Consider the following 23,255-nt stretch of genomic DNA (forward strand, 5'->3'; position numbering starts at 1 on the left):
GCTTCAGTTATCTTAATTGTAGTTAATTTTAGTTTTATATTCATTTTAGAACACTTATTATTTATAATAAATGAGTTTTTGTATATACCAAGTATGAACTTAAGAAATTAATAAAGTTTGTAATAAACTCACAGGTGTTTTATTTTCTACGATAAAAAGTTTTGAATGAGTTTAGGTTTTTATCGGTTTAGGAAGTCACTATTATCGATTTTTCGCAGCACTACTTTCTATCATGTCGGTTATTATCGTTTCGAGAACTCACTATTATCGATTTTTCACAGCACTGCTTTCTATAAACCATAGATAAATATATAGATAATATATTTCTTTATCTGTGCTATAAACAATTTTCTTTATGTTGGTATGAATAGATGCTCATCAGTCATACGTCAGTCAAGTCCTGTCAAAACGAACCGTTTGACAAAAACGTACTATGGAGTTCCGCCTCTTAGAACGTAGTGATTATATGCTCTTTGTCACGGGTGATGTGTTTGCAGCAAGGAAAATTTAATAGAAATCGTTAATAATGGCAGATCAGCTACTAATTCACGATGATATTAAACTGTAAGTAACAAACAATATTTCTAAAAAAGACAATATAATGTCCTTAGTGAGGATAACCGTATTTTATAGGACTTTTTAAAATTTGATTCACATCTGTCACACTTATCTTGTTTTCATTGATACCATATTAAACAGTAGTTTATTCTTCGTAAGTACAGACTGATTACTTTATTTAAGGGCTTATTTTAATATCAGGAATGTATTGCTCATGTACAGTTTCTTAAAGGTCTTTTATTTAAGTGTCGTAATCGACGGTATAAAACGAAAGATTTTTGCGAGAGATCGACTTGTACCTAACCATGTAATGACAAATATTGGTTTTTATTAATTATAATGTAAACCTCACTAACATGTGAATTCCCGTAACATCATGTAAAACATGCTCTAAACACATGAATATGAAAATTTAATGCGGTTAGTTTATTTTTATACTTTACAGGAGAATTTATAACCATATCTCTGTATCTATCTACTCTATCTGTTTGTCTGTTACCTCTCCATACTTAAAGTGCTGAACCAATTTAGATGGAAATTGGTATGTAGATAGTTTGATACCTCGGGAAGGACATAGGTTAGTTTTTAACAATATTCATCATCATTCCATGCCAACAAATTTGCAGTTAGTGTTACAATATAGATGACTCAAATAACCAAAATGTGAGGATTTTCCCAGTAATTAGCAGATATTACAACCTTTTCAGTTAATTAGTATTATTAGTTATTAGTTAGTTTTGTCGCATAAATAGTGTTTAGTTTTTAAGTTTATAATATATATAGATGTATGTTAGTCTGTAAGGTATTTGTAATATGGGCCTTGTTGCCTGATTTAAATTTTAAATAAATAAATAAAAATAAATAAATAAATTACTCATATGGATTTTTTTAGCTACTTGTGTTTGTTTCATGTTTAAGAGTCCCAAGATTGATTGATTGAAAGAACCTGGCTATCAACATAATAAAAACAAATAAAAATATTTTCATAAAAAAATTAGTAATTTAATTTGTTCTTAGAGAACCTAGCCATCACCATACAATTGTACTTACACTCCCATTTTAAAACAACTTGCTGAAATGGCATGAAACTTGGTATGGACATTCATGTATCATGTATCTTAGGCCGGGTACTAGTTTTCATTGCTAGAAATTGCAATACAAAAAAAGTTGAATGAGTTAACATTTTGTATACAAAGCTTATACACACTATTTGTATTACAACATTTTAGCAACAAAAATTAGTACGAGACAGATGTAGTGCATAATTATTTTCCATCATATTTTCACGGAATCATATGAACGTGTCTTGCTATTTCAGTCAGTCTCGGTACAAAAAGTACTGAGGTTGACTGAAGTAGCATTACAGATACGAAAGTTTCCGAGAAAATATGATGGAAAATAATTAAGCACTACATCTGTATGTTACTTGAATGTCCATGCAAAGTTTCATGATGTTTCTGCTTGTCATTCAAAATGAGAGTACTGCTTCAATTGGGTACTTTCCTTTACTTAAAATAAATTATTTCACTCCGTGCACGAAATAAAGCACCAGCTCATTATTAGAAAAACATAGATAGCAGTTATTTTTAAACACAATTTCTATTTAATAAATCGGATGGAAGTATAAAACGTAGGTGAGTTGACTGTGACGTCACTACACACGTTTTCATATAAATTCCATATTAGCAAATCGTTTTGACAGTTCTAAAAAAGAAGCTGATTTGACTAGTAGGAAAGTAGCCAATTGTATGAGAGCAATTTCATTTGAATTGTAATTTAATATGTAACTTGCCTTGTCTTACATATTATATCTACGGCCCGTTTCTCAAAAGCTTGTAACTTGTAATAAAAGCGGATCTCACATTTTGACAGCTTTTGTTCAGTGGCGGATTTGCCCTAAGGTCCAGTAGGCCCGGGCCTAGAGCGGCAAGATATTTAGGGCGCGGCAGTTTATAGATGGGTGCTGAGAAAGGGGCGGCTAGTAGTTACTACAGGGCTTGGGCCCTAGGGCGGCCACAACTGCAAATCCGCCACTGCATTTGTTAGAAAGAGGCTTCCACTTGTATTACAAGTTACAAGCTTTTGAGAAACGGGCCCCTGAAATAAATGTTAGCAAAACTGCCTGTGACAATCATATTTATTGTGTCATTTTCCTCCTCGTATCCTGTTTTAACTGTATTTGTTATGTGGCAAGGAATGGTGTAGCTGTTAAGGAAAATCTTTAGGGATAAAGTTAAGGCCACGTACATAGTTAATGAGTCACTCAATTAATAACTATTAATTGACTAATTATATTTCAAATGTTATACTCAGTGTACCGCTGGCTGTCTACCAGGTCACTCAAATGGGTTTAATACAGGAGCGCTATTCAACTTCTATTACAATGCAACCCATATGTAAGGATTTTTTTCACAACTTTTCTTGCTATATAATACAATTTTTTACCTCATATTACTTATTTACTCTTTTTTTCTGCTGTGTAAGAAATTTAAAAAATATAATATATTAGATATGTCTTATAAAATGTCCTGTCGGCATGTGCCAACCCTGTTACACATGGGTTAAAACATATTGTAGTACAAAAAATATAACATATTGTTTTGTTTCAGATATACAACGTCTGACAAGTTCTACCTGGAGCCCACCATAAACCCTACAGAGATACTGGTCATCGACAGGGTATCTGGGGAAGCCTCTGTCAAAGGTAGGTTCATCATTTTCATAGATGTTATAACTGTAATAATTTAGCATTAAATACCAGATTTATTTTCATACCAATTAACAGATATTATTTTATTAAAGCATTTTTTTGTAAGACACACATAGGACATAGGTGTTACTAGCTTTATTGTTAAGAGAATAAAAGTGTGTAGATGATTTTAAACACTTCAACTACTCAGCTACTTCTGCTGCCTGTACAATGGACAAACAAACATCAAATAATGGTACAGTCAGCAGCAGAAGTTGCTAAGCGGGGAGGTGTTCAAAATGATCTCGACGCGACTTTACTGTTAAGAGAATAAGGGCGTGTCAAGGTAATTTTGAACATCTCTCCCGCTTAGCAACTTCTGCTGCTGACTGTACATAATGTTATTCAAGGAGTTTAATTTCTACTTCATACTTTGTCACAGTAACAAGGAAAATGGGACAGAGTTCAAATTCATTGAACTCACTGATAACACCAGACCTCTTGAACATAATTACCTGTTATTTCTATATATAAGTAGTATGTGTATAGCTTCAAGCTCTGAATGTGTGTTGCTTAACTAGGGTGTGGTTAGATTTATTGCATCAAACATGACTAATGTTCAATAGTAGATTGTACAACAAGGGCATAAAGTGACCCATTTTTACCCGAGGCAATTTTTTTGTCTGAGCGAAGCGAAGACCAAAATAGTAGACGAGGGTAAAAATGGACATTTATGCCCTTGTTGTACACTCTGCTTTTCACTTCGATTGCGAGGAAAATATACAAAAAATCAAATATTTTAGGTTATTTTAACGTATTTATTCAAGACTAAAGAAAATTGTTCTTGGGCCGGTCGGAGGCGCGGGGCACGCCGATCGGGAGAGCGCCGGTCGGGGGCGCGCCGGCAGGGTTGGCAGTTTGTATGGCAGAATTTGGACTTTATTGCTAAGTCAATATGGGTCGTAATAGATGATTTTACTTTATGCTCTAGAGCATAAAATGCGATTTTATGTCGTCTACGCACGACATAAAGGTGCACTTTTTGAGCATGAGAAGTGAAAATATATTATACTTATTATATATTACCTTTAGTAAATATTAACCAAGTAAATATTCTTTTTCTACTAGTCGACTGTAATTCTTGAATTAAGATTTCTTATACCAAACTGCAATTGGGTATTTTTAATGTATGGGCTCCCAACTCAACTATAATATTCATATCGATACAGTTTAGTCAACTATAATGAAATTGACCAATCACAGCTCGCCGCGATCAAGAGGACGAAACAAAACCATAGCTCAAATTAATTATTTCAGGTTGTATAGTAGAAACAATTGGTTCATAAGTCAGAGACGCGCATGTGACACCCTTAATATAGCAACATCCATAGACTACGAAAACCACTTAGTGTTGCTTGTTAGTCTCCATAGGCTACGGTGGCCAAAATCGAGAAAACAACTGTCTAAAAATTGAATTTAGCGCGGAGCAAGTCCCAGGGCCTCATGAGTTACGAGAAGGTGTCGTTGACCAGCCCGCCGTGGGGCGCGGGGCGCGGCGGCCGGGGCGCGTACCAGTATGAAGGTATCGCGGCTGTTCGCGAATCTTAGCTGTATACTTTTGGTTTGGTTTGTTTGTATGATTCTACTAGTTTAATAGTACATTATTGTCGAGGCTCGGAAGTAGCTACTTGCAGGCTGAGGATTCGTTTTAAACGGACGACCTTGGGAGTCCGTTTAATTGAATCCGAAGCCAGCAAGTAGCCTTCCAGCCGAGTCATATATAGTGCTTTTCTCAAAAATGGTGCAAGAAATATAAATATCATAGAAATATTTTACAAAAGCAACTTTCTTAAGTATATATTTTCACAGAAAAAAGTAGAAACAATTGAAAAAACCGGGCAAGTGCGAGTCGGACTCGCGCACGAAGGGTTCCGTACCATAATGCAAAAAAAAAAAAAAACGATAAAAAAGCAAAAAAAAAACGGTCACCCATCCAAGTACTGACCACTCCCGACGTTGCTTAACTTTGGTCAAAAATCACGTTTGTTGTATGGGAGCCCCATTTAAATCTTTATTTTATTCTGTTTTTAGTATTTGTTGTTATAGCGGCAACAGAAATACATCATCTGTGAAAATTTCAACTGTCTAGCTATCACGGTTCGTGAGATACAGCCTGGTGACAGACGGACGGACGGACGGACGGACGGACGGACGGACGGACGGACGGACAGCGAAGTCTTAGTAATAGGGTCCCGTTTTACCCTTTGGGTACGGAACCCTAAAAATTAGCTTTGCCGCCTTTTTATTTTTTTAATAAAAAAATAGAAGTGTATTTTTCTGCCGAAAATACGCCAACCTATTTGAGACAGCTAAATAGTCGCGGTACTAATCATCTGTTTGGCTGTTTAATGGGCCTGTGCCTTCATTTGATATGGCCATTTCAACTTTTAAAAAGTTTGGAACTCGACAAATAATGGAATTTGTATGCAACATTGCAGGCCCAAAATCGAGACTGCAATGTTTTTAACTTTTTAATCTTTGACTGACCATAAACTACGCGCTTCGCAACCTATTTTTTAAACGGCAAAGTCGACTTTGCCGTCCATTTTTGAGAAAAGTATTATTTTTGTTGACTAGTAGAAAAAATATTGTATACAATAGTGATATAATCAAGCTTTTCAATCTCGTATCTTACTTAGGCAACTCAGCAAGCTTCGTTGCCTAAACACGGTACTCGACTGAAAAACTCTCTATTATATCACGATTGTATAAAATACTATTAATGCATCATGTAAATAGGTCTATCGCTATAAGCGGTCTCTTCCAGTAAGCCTTAGCACGCGTGTGCGACAGTACCTCGCGCGCGATTTTGACTACCCATCTTTTTACCTTTACCTGTGCAAGTTAGAAAGAGTCTGGTAGTCTATCTCGCGAGATACTGCCACGGCTCGTACAAACAGCGACACTCTTAACTGTCCATCGGTGGCTTGCCTTTGTAATAAAGTCCACCGATGGACAGTTATCAGTGGGGCCTACTGATAACTATAAAATAAATTAAAATATTGTAATTTTATATTAACCCTTTAACCGCCAGAGTCTGATATATAAGACATTACATATCCATCTCATTTCGCCACAGTCTGATAAATAAGACAAAGATCTGATTTGGTTTTTACAGCACATTTATTACTCCCGTAACTATGCCAACCTTACTCTGCGTGGTACAATTTCTGTCGGTGGCGACACGAGCACGCTCGATCAAAAATTGCTGGCGGTTAAAAGGTTAAAGGCAAAAATTGAAAAATTACGGTTCCGGCAGGACTTGAACCCGCAACCTCCGCAATCCGTAGGCTCTGGCGTCTGGTAGGCTTCCGTAGCTCAATTGGGAGAGCTAACGCACGGATTGCGGAAGTTGCGGGTTCAAGTCCTGCCGGAAGCGTAATTTTTCAATTTTTTCCTTTAATATAAAATTTCGAATATCGCTCGCAGACGTATCTGCATGTTTAAAAATAGTAGTTTATGTGACTGCTACATAATGAAAGGCATTAAAATACGAGTGTGGGTTTATGAAACGAATGAAATGAGTTTCATAATAGTATCACACGAGTGTTTTAATGCCTAATTATGTACAGTTACATACACTGCTTTATCTACACACATATTATAAACTTTCTATGATATATTCACTAACCTCATATTACAGCCGGCATTGGGGCAATTTCCTCTCTGGCGGAACTCGCGGATATGAGCTGGCGTCACCGAAATATCTTTATCGCACATTTTACACGAAACTTTTGTTATAGTTACTTTAAAAACAACAAAAACAAATATTTTTTTACTTACAAATTAATTAAAATATAAACTGTATGTCAAATGGCGGCAAAAGAAAACTTTTTTCACGCATGTCACGCATCCGTAGTTTTTTTTAAATTCAGAGACAAACTAGAGTCGGGGTCGGTTACCATATCGTCCGATACCAACTTACATGCGGGTTTTGTCAATATTGTATGTAATTGTCATTTGATTTCGAATAAAACGTCTTCTCGACTGATATTAGAATAGGGGTCAAATCAAATTGCTTTTTTTTCAGAGGTGTTCGAAATTTGAATGCATTACCAAATCGATTTTGATATAGTAATGAAGCTATTACCACATTTTCACAGATAAGAAATTTGCTGTAACAAAACAGTTTATCGTAATGTGGGCCATTATTTACGGATTTTGAAGGCGTCATAGAGAGTTTATGATGTGTGTGTAGATAAATTGATTTAACCCTTGGGACGCCTAGTGCCATATCCGTACCAGTCCTGTCAACTGCCGGAGGGTCTTCAATTTTTGTACCCGTCAACTGCCTAGTCCCAGATCTGTACAAACTGTCTCAACTGCCTTGTGCCTTATCAGTCACCAAATTTATTGTATTATATTTTTACAATTTTGAGATCTAAACACTTACAAATAGAGTTTTATATCATTTGCACTATAGCACTTGCATTTATCGCGGCAGTTGACGGGTGCACGTACGCGAGCCTATCCGGCATTTGAGGGGGATGGGACGGATCCGGCACTAGGCATCTGACGGGTACAAGTACGTTTGTCGGTTCGGCGTTCCAGGGGTTAAAATATTGTACCTGGTTTAGTTACCAAATTTTGTTTAGGTACCATAGTATGTTATTTTGTTGACAGCTTACGGCACTGTGAAGATTCCGATCCCAGAGAATGCGTACAAACCTGTCTGCGGCTTCCTCGGCTCCATCAAACTCATATCCGGATTATATCTGGTCGTTGCCAAATATAGGATACTGGTAAGAAATACATTTTGACCCTAAATGAACAATGAACTGTCGCCTGCGGTATTTCCGGACCGATACGACCTTCAAACCTTCCAGAAAAGAGCGTACTCCCATCTAAAAGGCCGGCAACGCGCTTGCAACCCTTCTGGTGTTGCGTGTGTCCATGGCCGGCGGTAATCGCTTACCATCAGGTGATCCGTCTGCTCGTTTGCCTCCTATATCATGAAAAAAAAACTCCTTTATTTTTTTATCCGATTTTAATATATTGTATTGTAAGTCAGCAACAGATTTCTATTATCAGGTTATCACGTTCCTCTTAAAAGATAGTTTGAAATGTAGTTAATAAAGAAGGTATACAGGGTGTCCCTAGCCATTGGACAAAGCCGAAATGTACATATGCATTAGGGTATTTAGAACCAGTATACAAAGTATCATAACAATCGGTGTAGCGGTTACGAAGAAATTAACAAATTACGATTTTTTTACTTTGGGACAACCTGTATGTGTAAGTAGAGTCTGGCTACTGAAATATTACACAAATTCTTGGCGGGAAATTCAAAAAATCTTAGGCTGGTCACACAGTGTAGTAGGAATGATAGTTTTGATACTAGAAAATATTTTTGATTTTCTGTGCACACGTAACGTACCTATGCAGATAAGTTAAATATACGTTTACGTGCACTCAAAGTCAGCTCACATAATTTCTACCACTATTTAAAATACAGTCAACGACAAACACATATGTTTACGTTCAAATGTTTAGATTTTATTGATATTTTCCAGAACTTCTAGTTTATCCGTTTCTTTATACACTTGTCCTGTTTATGAGATTCAGGCATTAATAAATTCACGTACTTTATCCAAGCAATAGGCAAATGTTAGAACAAGTACTTAAAGTATCAAAATATTAATAGTGCACCAACCTACTAAATTGGATACGACTTGTAAACATTGCAGTTTTTCGTTATACAACGCTTCACGTCGACTTCGCACATTGTCGTAATTATTTACGAGCTTAAATAATAGTTTGCGGACCTCACTCGGTATAGTAATTATTAATATTATTTAAAATAAACGCCTTATAAACCGTAAACAATTTGAATTAATGACATAAATTGACAGCAGACTTTTTTAACTTTTTTTAAATCATAGACAATTGGTGATACAACAAGGAAATATCTGTCAACAAAATTTGGCTAGCCAGACTCTAGCTCCTGAGGTAATAAATAGTATGAAACCTTCTTCGACCGTTTTGATTATCTTTTTTATTTATGACATTAATAAGATTCTGACTTTTGACAAATGTCATCATTGCCGCACATTTTCAAACAAATTGTCAAAAGCACTGCCAATGATTAAAACAGTATGTTTCTTTTTGTTGTCGATTATTGGAAATAACTTATGTTTGAAAATTTATTTTATTATCTTTTGTTCTAATTAAAAAAATATTACCGTTAGAGCATTTCTGAAAAGTAACCCTACGTGGGATTTCAGGGTTTGTCCAATGGCTAAGGTCACCGTGTATATCATAACGCTGCCGCTCCCTTGGCTCCTTTAGATCAGTCGGCTAATAATAAATGTAACTTAACCTTGACCGGTCTGGCCTAGTGGGTAGTGACCCTGCCTATGAAGCCGACGGTCCCGGGTTCGAATCCTGGTAAGGGCATTTATTTGTATGATGATACAGATATTTGTTCCTGAGTCATGGTTGTTTTCTATGTATTTAAGTATTTATATATTATATATATCGTTGTCTGAGTACCCAGTAACCCACTAGGCCAGGCCGGTCGTCAATTCAATGCCTACAAAAACTTAATACGTTTACAGTATTTACAGTAGGGTGAGTATTTAAAATGTGTTATGTTCCAGATCGGTAAACTAAATGGGCACGACATCTACCAGTTGGCCGGCACGGATATCATTCCCTACGCCAGGTCAACCACCCATCTTACCAACAAACAGGTAAATATTGTTAATATTAATGCGCAACCAGCTATTAATTACTTGTCCTTATCTGACACTTATTATAGTTATTATGTATGTCGTAAAACGAATAAAACTAATTAACTAATTGATCTCGACCGAATGAGCGCGAAGATTTCGTAATTCCGACTGTTCTCTACAGGTCACATTTCTCAACCGAGTCTTGTGAAATTTTGTTCGATGATTTTAATGGATTTTATTTGCCTATATCCATTTAATTATCATCTACTCAAAGGTTAACTGGAAGAGATCCCTCAAACGGATAAGTTCGCCTTTGTACTTCTTACTAATTGTATGTTATTTTTAATTTATGTATTTTTGTACAATAAAGTGTACTGTAGTAGTACTACTACTAATTATATGAAACGGAAAATAAATGTCGTTTAATTTATATATTAATTATATATTTTGAAATGATAATAAGTTCGTGTTTGCATTTGCACTTGTCTTTTCCTAATTCATATAACGTAGTATACCCTATAATGGACGTGGAACCGGTAATGGGACAAAAAACCACAAATCCTCTAATATAAGTATCTAAAAGTAGTTTTCACTTCTCATACTCAAAAAGTGCACCTTTATGTCGTGCGTAGACGACATAAAATCGCATTTTATGCTCTAGAGCATAAAGTAAAATCATCTATTACGACCCTTATTGACTTAGCAATAAAGTCCAAATTCTGGCATACAAACTGCCAGCCCTGCCGGCGCGCCCCCGACCGGCCCAAGCACAATTTTCTTTAGTCTTGAATAAATACGTTAAAATAACCTAAAATATTTGATTTTTTGTATATTTTCCTCGCAATCGAAGTGAAAAGCAGAGTGTACAACAAGAGCATAAATGTCAATTTTTACCCTCGTCTACTATTTTGGTCTTCGCTTCACTCAGACCAAAAAATTGCCTCGGGTAAAAATGGGTCACTTTATGCCCTTGTTGTACAATCTACTATTTATAAACACTGGCTATATTTTATCATGAATAAGAGTCCTAGAGCTGTTTCAGTTTGAATTTTTATTAAATTTGGTTATATTTTAAGAAATAGGCGTCAACCCAAAAGTTGTCGTGTCACTGAAAAAAAATACCACTAAGAATTCTTAACAACTTCGCTAAAAGAGGTGAGTTAATTTATTAAATTTTAATTAATTAATACTTGATTCCATCCCAATCCCATTATAGGAGCTGTAAAACTGCATACCTCCTATGATGGGACAATTTACATAATGATGCTTGCCAAGCCATAATTTCATGTTTAAACAATACAGAAGTAAAATGTAGTTACGAAATATGTCAACCAGGAGGTATGCTCGGACTTCGGATAAATTAATATCTAGGGATGTACCGACTAGTCGCCGACTAGTCGGGAAAGCCGACTATCCGGCCACATTTGTAGTCGGCGATTAGTCGGCGACAAGTCGGCAAAAATGGCCGATTAGTCGGCACTTTATTAGTGCGTCTATTTTACTAAAATATATATTTACCTATTCAGGGTGCATACGAAAACTTTTGTTCATATAATTGACCGTTTGATCGTTATCGTATGTTGGTGGGATGGTGTTTTCCTCTACAGGTCGATCTCTACTGATTCTCGTGTAATTCCATGGGCAAGTTCGATAGTTAAATAATTTTATTATTATTCAGTACTAGCTTTAGCCCGCGACTTTGTCTGCGTGGAATTAGTGACAAAAGCCAAAGTACTCGTAGGTATAGCGCCTGGATAATGCTAATAGCAATCATTCAATTCGCGCATTGCTTACTTCAATTATTAGGCATTTCATTAACTCTTTCAATTCCACCCCCCTTTGCACTCTTCAGGGATGATTTCCGACATAAAAACTGCCTCTATACTAAATTTCAACTAAATCGGTTTAGCGGCTTAAGCGTGAAGAGGTAACAGACAGACAGACACACTTTCGCCTTCATAATATTAGTATGGATAGTATGGATTTGTTTTTTTTTATGGTGGAGCTATGGCGAACTATTAATGTTATTGCAAAATTTAGAGACTTAGACAGGGCACGTTGATCGTAAAGACGCTGACCACAGGGGATAGGTTCTTAACTGGCGACTACGTACGGGAAATAGAGCCTTGGAAATACCTCCTACAAGCTGTACTGACGATCTGCTCAGGATCGCAAAATAAAAGAAAGACAGGAATTGAACGAGAATTCTTGTGATAGGTCCTTGAAGCTGTAGAGAACACCAAGCTAATATGATGAAATAGCGCAACCAAAGGAGTAAAACTATTTTTTTTTCACCTGAACGATACGAAACCAATGATCTGGCCGACTAGCCGACTAGTCGGCCGACTAATCGGCCATTCGAGCGCCGATTAGTCGGCTAGTCGGCTAGTCGGCCAAATCAATAGTCGGCACATCACTATTAATATCGTTTTTCCAAACTTTTATTTAACTTGCCCTGTTAGTGTGCGTCAAATCTTGGTAGCTGAATTCGACCCACTTTCCGATTTCCGATTGAGTTGAAATTTTGTATATGTAATTAAGTATGCAAATCGGATGATAATGCAATATTATGATAACATGGACCTGATCTGATGATGGAGACAGGAGGTGGCCATGGGAACTCTGCGATAAACGCTAACTAATTGTGTTTAGGTAACATATTGGAATTGTGTCGATGGGTCTAATACAATAATAATTGGCTGTGGAAAGAAAAATACATTCAACGATAAAAGCTTATACCAAAAAATGATTTTTTTGCCATAACTTATTCCCTATTTCAATAATATTTTATACTGATAGAGCAATGTCCATTATAGGGGGCCCATTACTGGATCCACGTCCATGACCGGGGTTCCATTACTGGAGCTTTGGTGTCCATGACTGGAGAAAAAAAACATATAATTTGTTAAATATGTGGAAACTCATTACAGTATCTTTGATACAACACGCCTGAAACATGAAAGACGGATAGGACATTCATCTTTTAACACGCTAAGCGTTAGACCATTTACATGTATCAGGGAAATATCACAAATACTCCAAATTTCCTTCTTAATTTACTTTGACAATCCGCCTCTATACTTCTATTTCAGATAGAAGACAACACCACATATGAGCGCATGGTCCGCGCGGCGCTGGACGCGCCAGGGATGTATTTCTCGTATGGATATGACATCACACACACACTGCAGCGGCTACACTCTGTCGCCGCGGATTTCCACTCGGTAAGATACCACCATAGACAAGAAAATTATAGTGAAAAAAAAAAGATAATGCGTATTTTCAAACGGCCTAGTGTCTGAACGGGTAAAGAAACGGAAATATACTTTCAGATATAAAACTAAAACTAACTACAATTAAAATAACTAAAATTAAAAATACCTATCAAAATTTGGTGCCCTCGGGAGGGTGCCCAACACGCGGGCAGCGTTCCCGCGCTGGATTGCGATTTAAATTATCTGCGAGAGAAAGCTGCCCGTGCGGGGCTCGCCCGTTGCCTCCCTCAGCCGTTTGCCGAGCGCCGCGTGGAGCATCTGTGCGCAGAGGCCCCACGAACCAAGCGTATAAGCTTTCAGATCATCATGATGATGATGATCATCATCATATCAGCCAGAGGACGTCCACTGCTGGACATAGGCCTCCCCCAAAGAGTACCACAATGACCGGTCTTGCGCCACCCGCATCCAGCGGACTCCTGCGACCTTAAGCTTTTAGATATATGATTTATATTCTACCGACCTTAGGAGGTGGTGAACCCGGGACCTCTTGCAACACCCCGCTTTTTTTACTTAAAATAGAAGACAAGGGGCTTAAAATCCGGCCTGGAGCCTCGCAATAGTTAATTATTCATTGCGAGGCCGCGGGTCAAACACATTTACAAAAAGGTCTCTTATGTGGACAATACACTAAATGTTAACGACCCGGGTCAAGTCAACTACTGAAAAAATATACCACGCCTGTAAAAGTCCAGCATCGAATTAGCTTGATATTCTCTTAATTTTGCGATGTGTACAGGAAAGTCGCGAACGAGTTAACCATACAATAAAATGTGTATGACCGTAATGCCTCCACTGTGGTCCAATTCTAAAATAGGTAGCTGTCGCTGTACTCTAAGTCTAAGTGCTAAGACTATGTGTTTGAACCTGGGAGTCGATAGTACTCGAGAGCTACTGATCTATTTTTGCCACGGCTCATGGTAACCTGGGGTCCGCTTGACAACTAATTCCAAGAATTGACGTAGGCACTAGTTTTTACGAAAGCGACTGCCATTTGACCTTCTAACCCAGAGGGAAACTAGGCCTTATTGGGATTAGTCCGGTTTCTTCACGATGTTTTCCTTCACCGAAAAGCAACTAGTAAATATCAAATGATATTTCGTACATAAGTTTCGAAAAACTCATTACCTCCGGATTGAAAGTCGCACACTCTTACCGCTAGGTCACCAGCGCTATACCTATTTGTTAAAATTATGTATTATTTGTGTGCAGATGTCAATGGCGTCCCGCGCTGACAGTCGGTTCCTCTGGAACGGGCACTTACTGCGCGACTACTCGCATTCACAGTTCGCCAGGTTCGCCCTGCCCGTCATACAGGGCTGTATCCTTTACTGAACTACCCCAAAATAATAATTTTAAATTCAGAATAATTTGCAGAAAAACTATAACATATCAAGAAATGTATGTTTAATTAAATACATAAATACACTTTACGAAATTTATTTTAAACTAAATCGGTTGCACCGTGTTTGAATATCCTCCCTAATAAAATGGTACAGTCAGCAAGCAGAAGTTGCTAAGCGGGCGAGGTGTTCAAAATTACCTTGACACGCTCTTAACAATAAAATCGCGTCAAGATCATTTTGAACACCTGGGCCCCTTAGCAACTTCTGCTGCTCTATGCTTTTTATCTGTATTTTTTTTTATCTTTACAAAGCCACCCTTTGCCAATTTTGATCCATCCAAATACATTCCTTAACACAAACCAGTCGTGGCAATAAATAAGGTGACTGTGAACGGACACAGGCTCACGTGGTCCGTGGTCTCGAGGCGCAGCGTGGCCCGCGCCGGCACCAGGCTCTTCATGCGAGGGGTCGATGCAGAGGTATGTATAAACAAGGTGACGGTGAACGGGCACAGGCTCACGTGGTCCGTGGTCTCGAGGCGCAGCGTGGCCCGCGCCGGCACCAGGCTCTTCATGCGAGGGGTCGATGCAGAGGTATGTATAAACAAGGTGACGGTGAACGGGCACAGGCTCACGTGGTCCGTGGTCTCGAGGCGCAGCGTGGCCCGCGCCGGCACCAGGCTCTTCATGCGAGGGGTCGATGCAGAGGTATGTATAAACAAGGTGACGGTGAACGGGCACAGGCTCACGTGGTCCGTGGTCTCGAGGCGCAGCGTGGCCCGCGCCGGCACCAGGCTCTTCATGCGAGGGGTCGATGCAGAGGTATGTATAAACAAGGTGACGGTGAACGGGCACAGGCTCACGTGGTCCGTGGTCTCGAGGCGCAGCGTGGCCCGCGCCGGCACCAGGCTCTTCATGCGAGGGGTCGATGCAGAGGTATGTATAAACAAGGTGACGGTGAACGGGCACAGGCTCACGTGGTCCGTGGTCTCGAGGCGCAGCGTGGCCCGCGCCGGCACCAGGCTCTTCATGCGAGGGGTCGATGCAGAGGTATGTATAAACAAGGTGACGGTGAACGGGCACAGGCTCACGTGGTCCGTGGTCTCGAGGCGCAGCGTGGCCCGCGCCGGCACCAGGCTCTTCATGCGAGGGGTCGATGCAGAGGTATGTATAAACAAGGTGACGGTGAACGGGCACAGGCTCACGTGGTCCGTGGTCTCGAGGCGCAGCGTGGCCCGCGCCGGCACCAGGCTCTTCATGCGAGGGGTCGATGCAGAGGTATGTATAAACAAGGTGACGGTGAACGGACACAGGCTCACGTGGTCCGTGGTCTCGAGGCGCAGCGTGGCCCGCGCCCGCACCAGGCTCTTCATGCGAGGAGTCGATGCAGAGGTATGTATAAACAAGGTGACGGTGAACGGGCACAGGCTCACGTGGTCCGTGGTCTCGAGGCGCAGCGTGGCCCGCGCCGGCACCAGGCTCTTCATGCGAGGGGTCGATGCAGAGGTATGTATAAACAAGGTGACGGTGAACGGACACAGGCTCGCGTGGTCCGTGGTCTCGAGGCGCAGCGTGGCCCGCGCCGGCACCAGGCTCTTCATGCGGGGGGTCGATGTAGAGGTATGTATAAATGTTAAGTACAATCAGTAACTTGTACCAAACTTGGGCTTAAACAGTTAGGGAACTAAAGCTATGCCTTGGGGTACTCCGTTTGTACTAGGAACGGTAGGGGTCCTAAAGTTGTGTCTTGTGGTACTCCGTATCCGTATGTACTAGGAACATTTGTGGTCATAAAGTTATGCCTTGAGGTACTTCGTATATTCTAGAAAGGAAGTTAAAGTACTCCATGTGCAAGGAACAGTAGGGGCCTAAAGTTCTGTGTGCCTGGGGGGTAAAGGAATCGTAGAGTAATTCTACAGTAACTGACCACTTTTAGTAACTGGCCACCTTATACTAAAATGAATTCTGTTTATAGGTGAATAGAATTCATTTTTAGTATGGCGGCCAGTTACTAAAAGTGGCCAGTTACTGGCGAATTACCCTACTAGAAATAGAATAGCTTTTGCCCTTCGCTAGCGCTAGCATTATAACATTCATAGCAACAAACAAGCTTTCTTTTGACTTATTAAATTAATCAGCAACCTTTCCCAGGGCAACGTAGCGAACTACGTCGAAACCGAGCAAATAATAGAGCGAGACGGCGAGAAGTCCTCCTTCGTGCAAACCCGTGGCTCCATCCCACTCTTCTGGTCCCAGTACCCTAACATCAAGTACAAGCCAGCTTGTACCCTGGCCCATGAGGACCATGTGGCGGCTTACACTAAGCACGTGAAGGAGCAACAACAGCTGTATGGAAGCCAAGTTCTCATTAATTTGGTGAGTAATAATGGTTTGCATTAGGAATAGTAAAGGTCTTAAAGGATTACCTTGGGGTACTCCGCTTGTACTATAAGAAAATCATAGGTCCTAATGTTGTACCTTGGGGTAATCCGGTCCCAGTAGCCTAGCATCAATAAAAGTCAGCTTGTACCCTGGCCCATGACGACCATGTAGCAGCTTACACTAAACATGTGAAAGAGCAACGGCAAAATTGTCTGCCTTTTACACTTGACTTTAATGTTCAATTTGTTATTACATAAATAAAACCCTTATCACACCAACAGATCGACCATTGCGGCAAAGAGGAGGCGCTCGAGCGTGGTTTCCGCTCGGCCGTCGCCGCGGCCGCGTTGCCCGGCGTTCGCTACGAACCTTTCGACTTCCACACGGAGTGTCGCGGCATGCGCTACGACAGACTGAATGTACTCATAGACCGGATAGCGCACGAACAGGTACATTACATACACAAACAAGTGCTACGATCGCGTAGCATTGCTCTGTGTTCGCTACGAACCCTTCGTCATCCACTCGGAGTGCCACGGCATGCGCTACGACAAGCTGAATGTACTCATAGACCGGATAGCACACGAACAGGTACAATACACACATTTTAACAAATGTTACGAGTGTTGAGTAGCACTGCTCGGTGTTCTGTACGAATCCTTCGACTCCCATACAGAGTGACGCGGCATGCGCTACGACAGGCTGAATGTACTCATAGACCGGATAGCGCACGAACAGGTACAATACACACACACTAACAAGTGCTGCGAGTGCCGCGTAGCACTGCTTGGTGTCCGCTACGAGCCCTTCGACTTCCATACAGAGTGACGCTGCAAGCGCTACGACCGGCTGAATGAACTCTTAGACCGGATTTCATCTGATAGCAGCCGAGTAGGTACATACACAAACAGCGCTATAAACTGCTACGATCGCGTAGCATTGCTGTGTCCGCTACGAGCCCTTCGGCTTCCACACGGAGTGCCGCGGCATGCGCTACGACAGGCTGAATGTACTCATAGACCGGATAGCGCACGAACAGGTACATTACATACACAAACAGCGCTATGAACTGCTACGACCGCGTAGCATATTTTCGGCGTTCGCTACGAACCCATCGACTTCCACACGGAGTGCCGCGGCATGCGCTACGACAGGCTGAATGTACTCATAGACCGGATAGCGCACGAACAGGTACATTACATACACAAATAGCGCTATGAATTGCTACGACCGCGTAGCATATTTTCGGCGTTCGCTACGAACCCATCGACTTCCACACGGAGTGCCGCGGCATGCGCTACGACAGGCTGAATGTACTCATAGACCAGACAGCACACGAAAAAGTAGATTACATACACAAACAGTGCTATAAACTGCTACGATTGCGTAGCATTGCTCGGTGTCCGCTACGAATCTTTCGACTTCTACTCAGAGTGCCGCCGCGGCAGGCGTTACGACAGGCTGAAGGTACTCATAGACCGGATAGCGCACGAACAGGCGGCCTAGCCACGACGACGGTGGCGATCGCTTGCGCTTCGCCATCGAATCACTTTCTGTCTCTCTATCACTCTTCCATATTAGTGTGACAGTGACAGTTGCGTTTCGTTCGCTACGGAGCGTTAGCGATTGGCAAGTTGTCTACGGGGCCAGGTACATTACATACACTTACAGGCGCTACGTAATACTACGAGTGTGATGTACCGCTATCCGGCGTCCCCTCGGGGCCATCCACTGCTAAACGGAGTGTTAGAATCCTGCTAAAAATAAAACATGTTGGACTTATTTGACACGATGCTTTAGTTTGACATCAGATAATAGCGTTGTTAAGTATTGTGACCCAGCTACGATTATAAGCGTTAAAACATTTAATCTTATACCAAGTAAGTTATACCAAGTAAATATTTTGAGTATCTCGGAAACGGCTCTAACGATTTCAATGAAATTTTCGGGGGCAAAAAATCGCTCTAGCCTAGGTCAAACATCTGGGAAAACGCGCATTTTTGAGTTTTTTTAATTTATTTCGCGATATAACTTAACCAATGTTCGCAGACGGAGTTCGGCTACTTCATGTCGCGCGGCGGCAGCGTCCTCTTGCGGCAGAGCGGAGTCTTCCGGACCAACTGCGTCGACTGTCTGGACCGTACTAACGTTGTGCAGGTAAAATCGTTTATTCTTTTTATTTTTTTAACTAGTGGCTACGCGATTAAAAAAAAACAAAAACTGGATCGACAAAAAAATCGCCACAATTATCGGACTTGCTCACAAAATTTTACAAGATCGGTTAAGAAGTGTGACCTGTAGAGGAGGACCGGACACACGAAAGCGTTTTTGTACTAGCATAGGTAGACATTGTTAAAAATATATAACACCATTTAAGAGTTAACATCATTGATCAAAAGAGGTACCACTCGTTTCCTTGCGGATAAATAATACACTTAAACGCAAGCAAAGGTAAAAGTCATGACAATAACCTTATTTGATGGTTAAAATTTTATTTTTGGTGTATAGAGTCTACTAGCCAAGCGGCAGTTGGCGGGGGCGCTGAAACTGCTCGCCGTGACCCCGCCAGACAACTATCCGGAGCTCGATGTGCTTTTTAACAACGTAAGTACATTTTTTTAATTAATGGGAAAATGGAATAATTCACCTCATCGGAAAAGGAAAGATTGGAAAAATTCGCATAGGTCTGGCAAGCTTTGGTAGCTCAATTGGAAGGTAATAGGGAATATTACGCAAAACTCTGCGTAGAGGGCGTCACAAACGCAAACACAGGGCCTACCGCGAAACACGCAAATCGAAAGTTCGGTTTCTGCCTCTCTATCACTCTTGCCTAAGATTCAATCGATAGAGAGGCAGATAACGAAATTTCGATTTTCGCGTTTCGCGGTAGGCCACCTGTAAACAAACCGCCTTGATGCATCAATGTCATAGTGAAAACTTGTCAAAAACTGTTTAACGCCTAGTATGTATAAGTTACTCTGGTTTACTAAACAACATAGTGCTGCTCTCTGGCAGCAGAACATTGCAGTAATACCCCCTATTGATAAACATTGTAAACAATGGTTCTTCTAACCAGGTATCTATTTTTACGTGACTGGAAATGGTCTCAATTTCAAACAAATAATTGTAAACTAGCGATTTCAGCCGCGTAAATTTGCATGTATTTCTAATTATTTATTTAACATATTCGTAGGTGTGGGCAGACCACGCGGACATGATATCTACGCAGTACTCCGGCACTGGAGCCCTGAAGACCGATTTCACTCGGTCCGGCAAACGTACCAGATTAGGCCTGCTAAGGGACGGTGTCAATTCCCTCACGAGATACTTCAAGAACAATTTCACTGATGGGTTCCGACAGGTGAGAATATAACTTAAGATTTACAAAATAAAGTTCATTTTCCGTTGCGCAATCTTCAACTGCAGGGGCGAACACAAATATGACATTAATAAGCTAAAAAGTACCTTAGGGTGTATAGTATAAAGTCCATTTTTGAATATCGAGTTCACTCGCACCGGCAAACGTACCAGATTAGGCCTCCTAAGGGACGGTGTCAATTCCCTCAGGACATATTTCAAGAACTACTTTACTGATGGGTTCCGACAGGTGAGAATATACCTTGAAGTTTATAAAATAAAGTTCATTTTCGAACAAACAAATTGGCGAATAAAGATTTCATAAAGTGGTCTTTGGCTTGAAGTAGGTATACTTGCGCCAGCAAACTTGTGAACATGTACCTTATAGTTATTTGCATAGAGTTCACTTTTGAAGACCAGCTTCACTCGAACTGTAAACGTACCAGATTATGCCTTTTAATGGTCGGTGTAAATTCTCAGTGATACTTCAAAGTTACTTAAAAACTATTCCCCTTATTCATAAACGCGCTACAAACCTCAATTAGCTAATAATCGTTTGTCCTTATGTGTTATTTTGACTTCCATATTTGTAAGAAAGGGATAAAACATAATTTCTTAGGCTTTATTGCAACTTGTAACATTGAAACATGTCTTTGTTCGCAGGACTCCATTGACTTGCTGCTGGGCAAGTACGTGGTGCGCGACGGAGAAGGCAACACAGCGCTCTGTCCTCTTCGAAGAGACAGAGACTGGAAGTACATCACCGTAAGTATATTTTATCATCTCAACTCGAGTTTGCTTTGTGTCGCTTAGCTTCAAACTTGGGTAAATCCATTAGACCCTCTCAGCAAATATCTACCCTATTACCTTTTCTTAATAACAAAATCGTATAATCTGACAGATGGATTTACCCGAGTTTGAAGTTAAGCGACTCATTTAGGCTCGTTAGAATCATCTGGTAAACAAGACTCGAGACAAAATTGTAATAGCGACAAAAACTGCTAGCGAATACCTAGAATTTTATACAATCGTGACATAATAGAGAGCTTTTCAGTCGAGTAACGTATTGCTGAGTGGCCTAAGTAAGGTACGAGATTGAAAAGCTTGATTATATCAATATTATATACAATATTTTTTCTACGAGTCAACTAATAACTAAACAAAATTAGGTAATCTTTTTATGACAGTAATTTTAATCCCCTGATTACGGAACCGTTTTTTTTTAATCCGATAAAGCCCAATATTTTTAATAAATTTGTGCTCTTTCCGTAGGACTGAATCATGTATTTAGGTAACTTCGTATTATTAGATTGACCCATCAAAAATGAAATAATAAACCAAAGAACGAAAAAGAACATAATAATACCGGTATTTTTTGTATGAAGAGAAAACCGGTTTCGAGCCTTGATATTAATTTGAAATGTTTGTTTCAGTTCCCGTCGGTGCTGCTTGTGGCCATGTCCATGTTCATGGCGAGCGTGGCGCTGCCCTCCAAGTACACCAGTGAGGTGCTGTTCAGCCTCATGTTCTGGGGCGCGTGTATGGGAGCCACCCTCGCCTATATAGTCAAGTAAGTTATCCCTAGAATAAAATAGTACTAGGTACAGAAGGTTCACTCTCTAACAAAACGCGTCTATTACGACAGATATGAACGCTAGGTGGCGCAAGCGCGAGCAGGCGTCCGTTCCGTAGCGGTGCGCGGCAACTACTACTGCTAGACACCAAAATTGGTGTGGGCATGTACTTGTAGGGACGCGACGAAATCGCGGAGTGAGCTACGCCTGGTCATAGTAAAAATGTACTTTTTTTTTACTGTTTATTTCACACAATAATTAGGAAGTTTACAAACAAAACTCTTAATCTATTATTATTTAGATTTTAATTGAATTGAGTCCAACTTGACCTTTGTTTTTTTTTTTTCACAGGAACGGCAAGGACTTCGTGGACTGGCCGCGCCTCGACTGCGGCGGTCTGGCGGCGCTCCGCTCGCGGCCGCAGTTATGATCTACGAGCCGCCGTTCTCTGTCCTCATAGTGTAGCCACACCGCCACCTTGCAGCTAGTTTGACCCTGAGACTCCCGGTAACGGCTTTCTCTGAGCCCCCAGACATCAAAACTTGCCAAGACAAAGACAAGTTTGATTTGTCTAAATAAATATTCAAATGGGGTAGGAGACTGGCAGCTGGAGGTTAAACCCACAAGTCTATACCTACTAGGGAATGTAAACCGGGATGAAAAATAGGTTAATAACCGGTTATTAATTTTTACCGAAATTTCATACAAATAAAAACCGGTTTACATTCCCTCATACTCACAGGGCCAGGACGCGATTTCGGGCATAAAAGTTTGTAACCTGTCGGTCCCGAAACGCACGCTCTATGCACGAACAAATCCTACGGACTCGATAACGTTGGTCTCATACAAAATGTATGTGCTAAGACTCGAGGTTTCAACCGGTATCTAGAATTTGTTAAAGTATACTTGCAAATCGGTAACTTCTTACCGAATTATTTTGGTTTATTCGACAAACTTTGCATTTGTTGTATATAAACTATTTTAATTTAATTTCTCAGTAAACCGGTTTTGACAAAAACCGGATTAAAAGATTTTACGTGTTGAAAATTTTACCAGTATGGTATTTCAATCAATCAATCAAACTTTTATTGATAAAATAGAAGTAGGTATTTTACATGTCAACACATTATATCTATTACAGCACACATTATTATTTTATACATTTAAGGTATGACATTTACCTATACCATAAAACGGTTATCTTATTAATTCCGTTCAAACGTCAATCTACTCTAACTTATTCTAGATACTAATGTAAGCTAAAACGTTAAATTTAAATTCATCTTACACATTTATAATTCCAGAAGAATATTTGCCACATTTGCGAAAATATTACTTTTA

At 40.2% G+C, this 23,255-nt stretch overlaps 1 protein-coding gene across 1 annotated transcript; it reads left to right on the top strand.

The window, feature by feature from the left end:
* Positions 1 to 476: 476 nt before the first annotated feature.
* Positions 477 to 22,438, top strand: LOC134800840 (phosphatidylinositol-3-phosphatase SAC1). The gene is made up of 15 exons (XM_063773397.1): positions 477 to 564; positions 3,168 to 3,262; positions 7,931 to 8,049; positions 9,907 to 9,999; positions 13,074 to 13,205; positions 14,469 to 14,577; positions 14,966 to 15,081; positions 16,753 to 16,977; positions 17,265 to 17,432; positions 19,033 to 19,140; positions 19,492 to 19,587; positions 20,177 to 20,344; positions 21,004 to 21,105; positions 21,774 to 21,910; positions 22,266 to 22,438. The coding sequence occupies exons 1-15, from the start codon at positions 527 to 529 to the stop codon at positions 22,342 to 22,344; spliced, it is 1,785 nt and encodes a 594-aa protein (XP_063629467.1). The 5' UTR covers positions 477 to 526; the 3' UTR covers positions 22,345 to 22,438.
* The last annotated feature ends 817 nt before the right edge of the window (positions 22,439 to 23,255 follow it).

Source organism: Cydia splendana, chromosome 20, assembly GCF_910591565.1.
Source record: "Cydia splendana chromosome 20, ilCydSple1.2, whole genome shotgun sequence".
Taxonomy (NCBI): Eukaryota; Metazoa; Arthropoda; class Insecta; order Lepidoptera; family Tortricidae; genus Cydia; species Cydia splendana.

Coding starts and splice junctions, on each gene's coding strand:
- LOC134800840 (XM_063773397.1), top strand. CDS start 527: ATGGCAGATCAGCTACTAATTCACGATGATATTAAACT. Junction 13,206..14,468: donor TCGCCGCGGATTTCCACTCG/GTAAGATACCAC, acceptor ATTTGTGTGCAG/ATGTCAATGGCGTCCCGCGC. Junction 14,578..14,965: donor CCTGCCCGTCATACAGGGCT/GTATCCTTTACT, acceptor AACACAAACCAG/TCGTGGCAATAAATAAGGTG.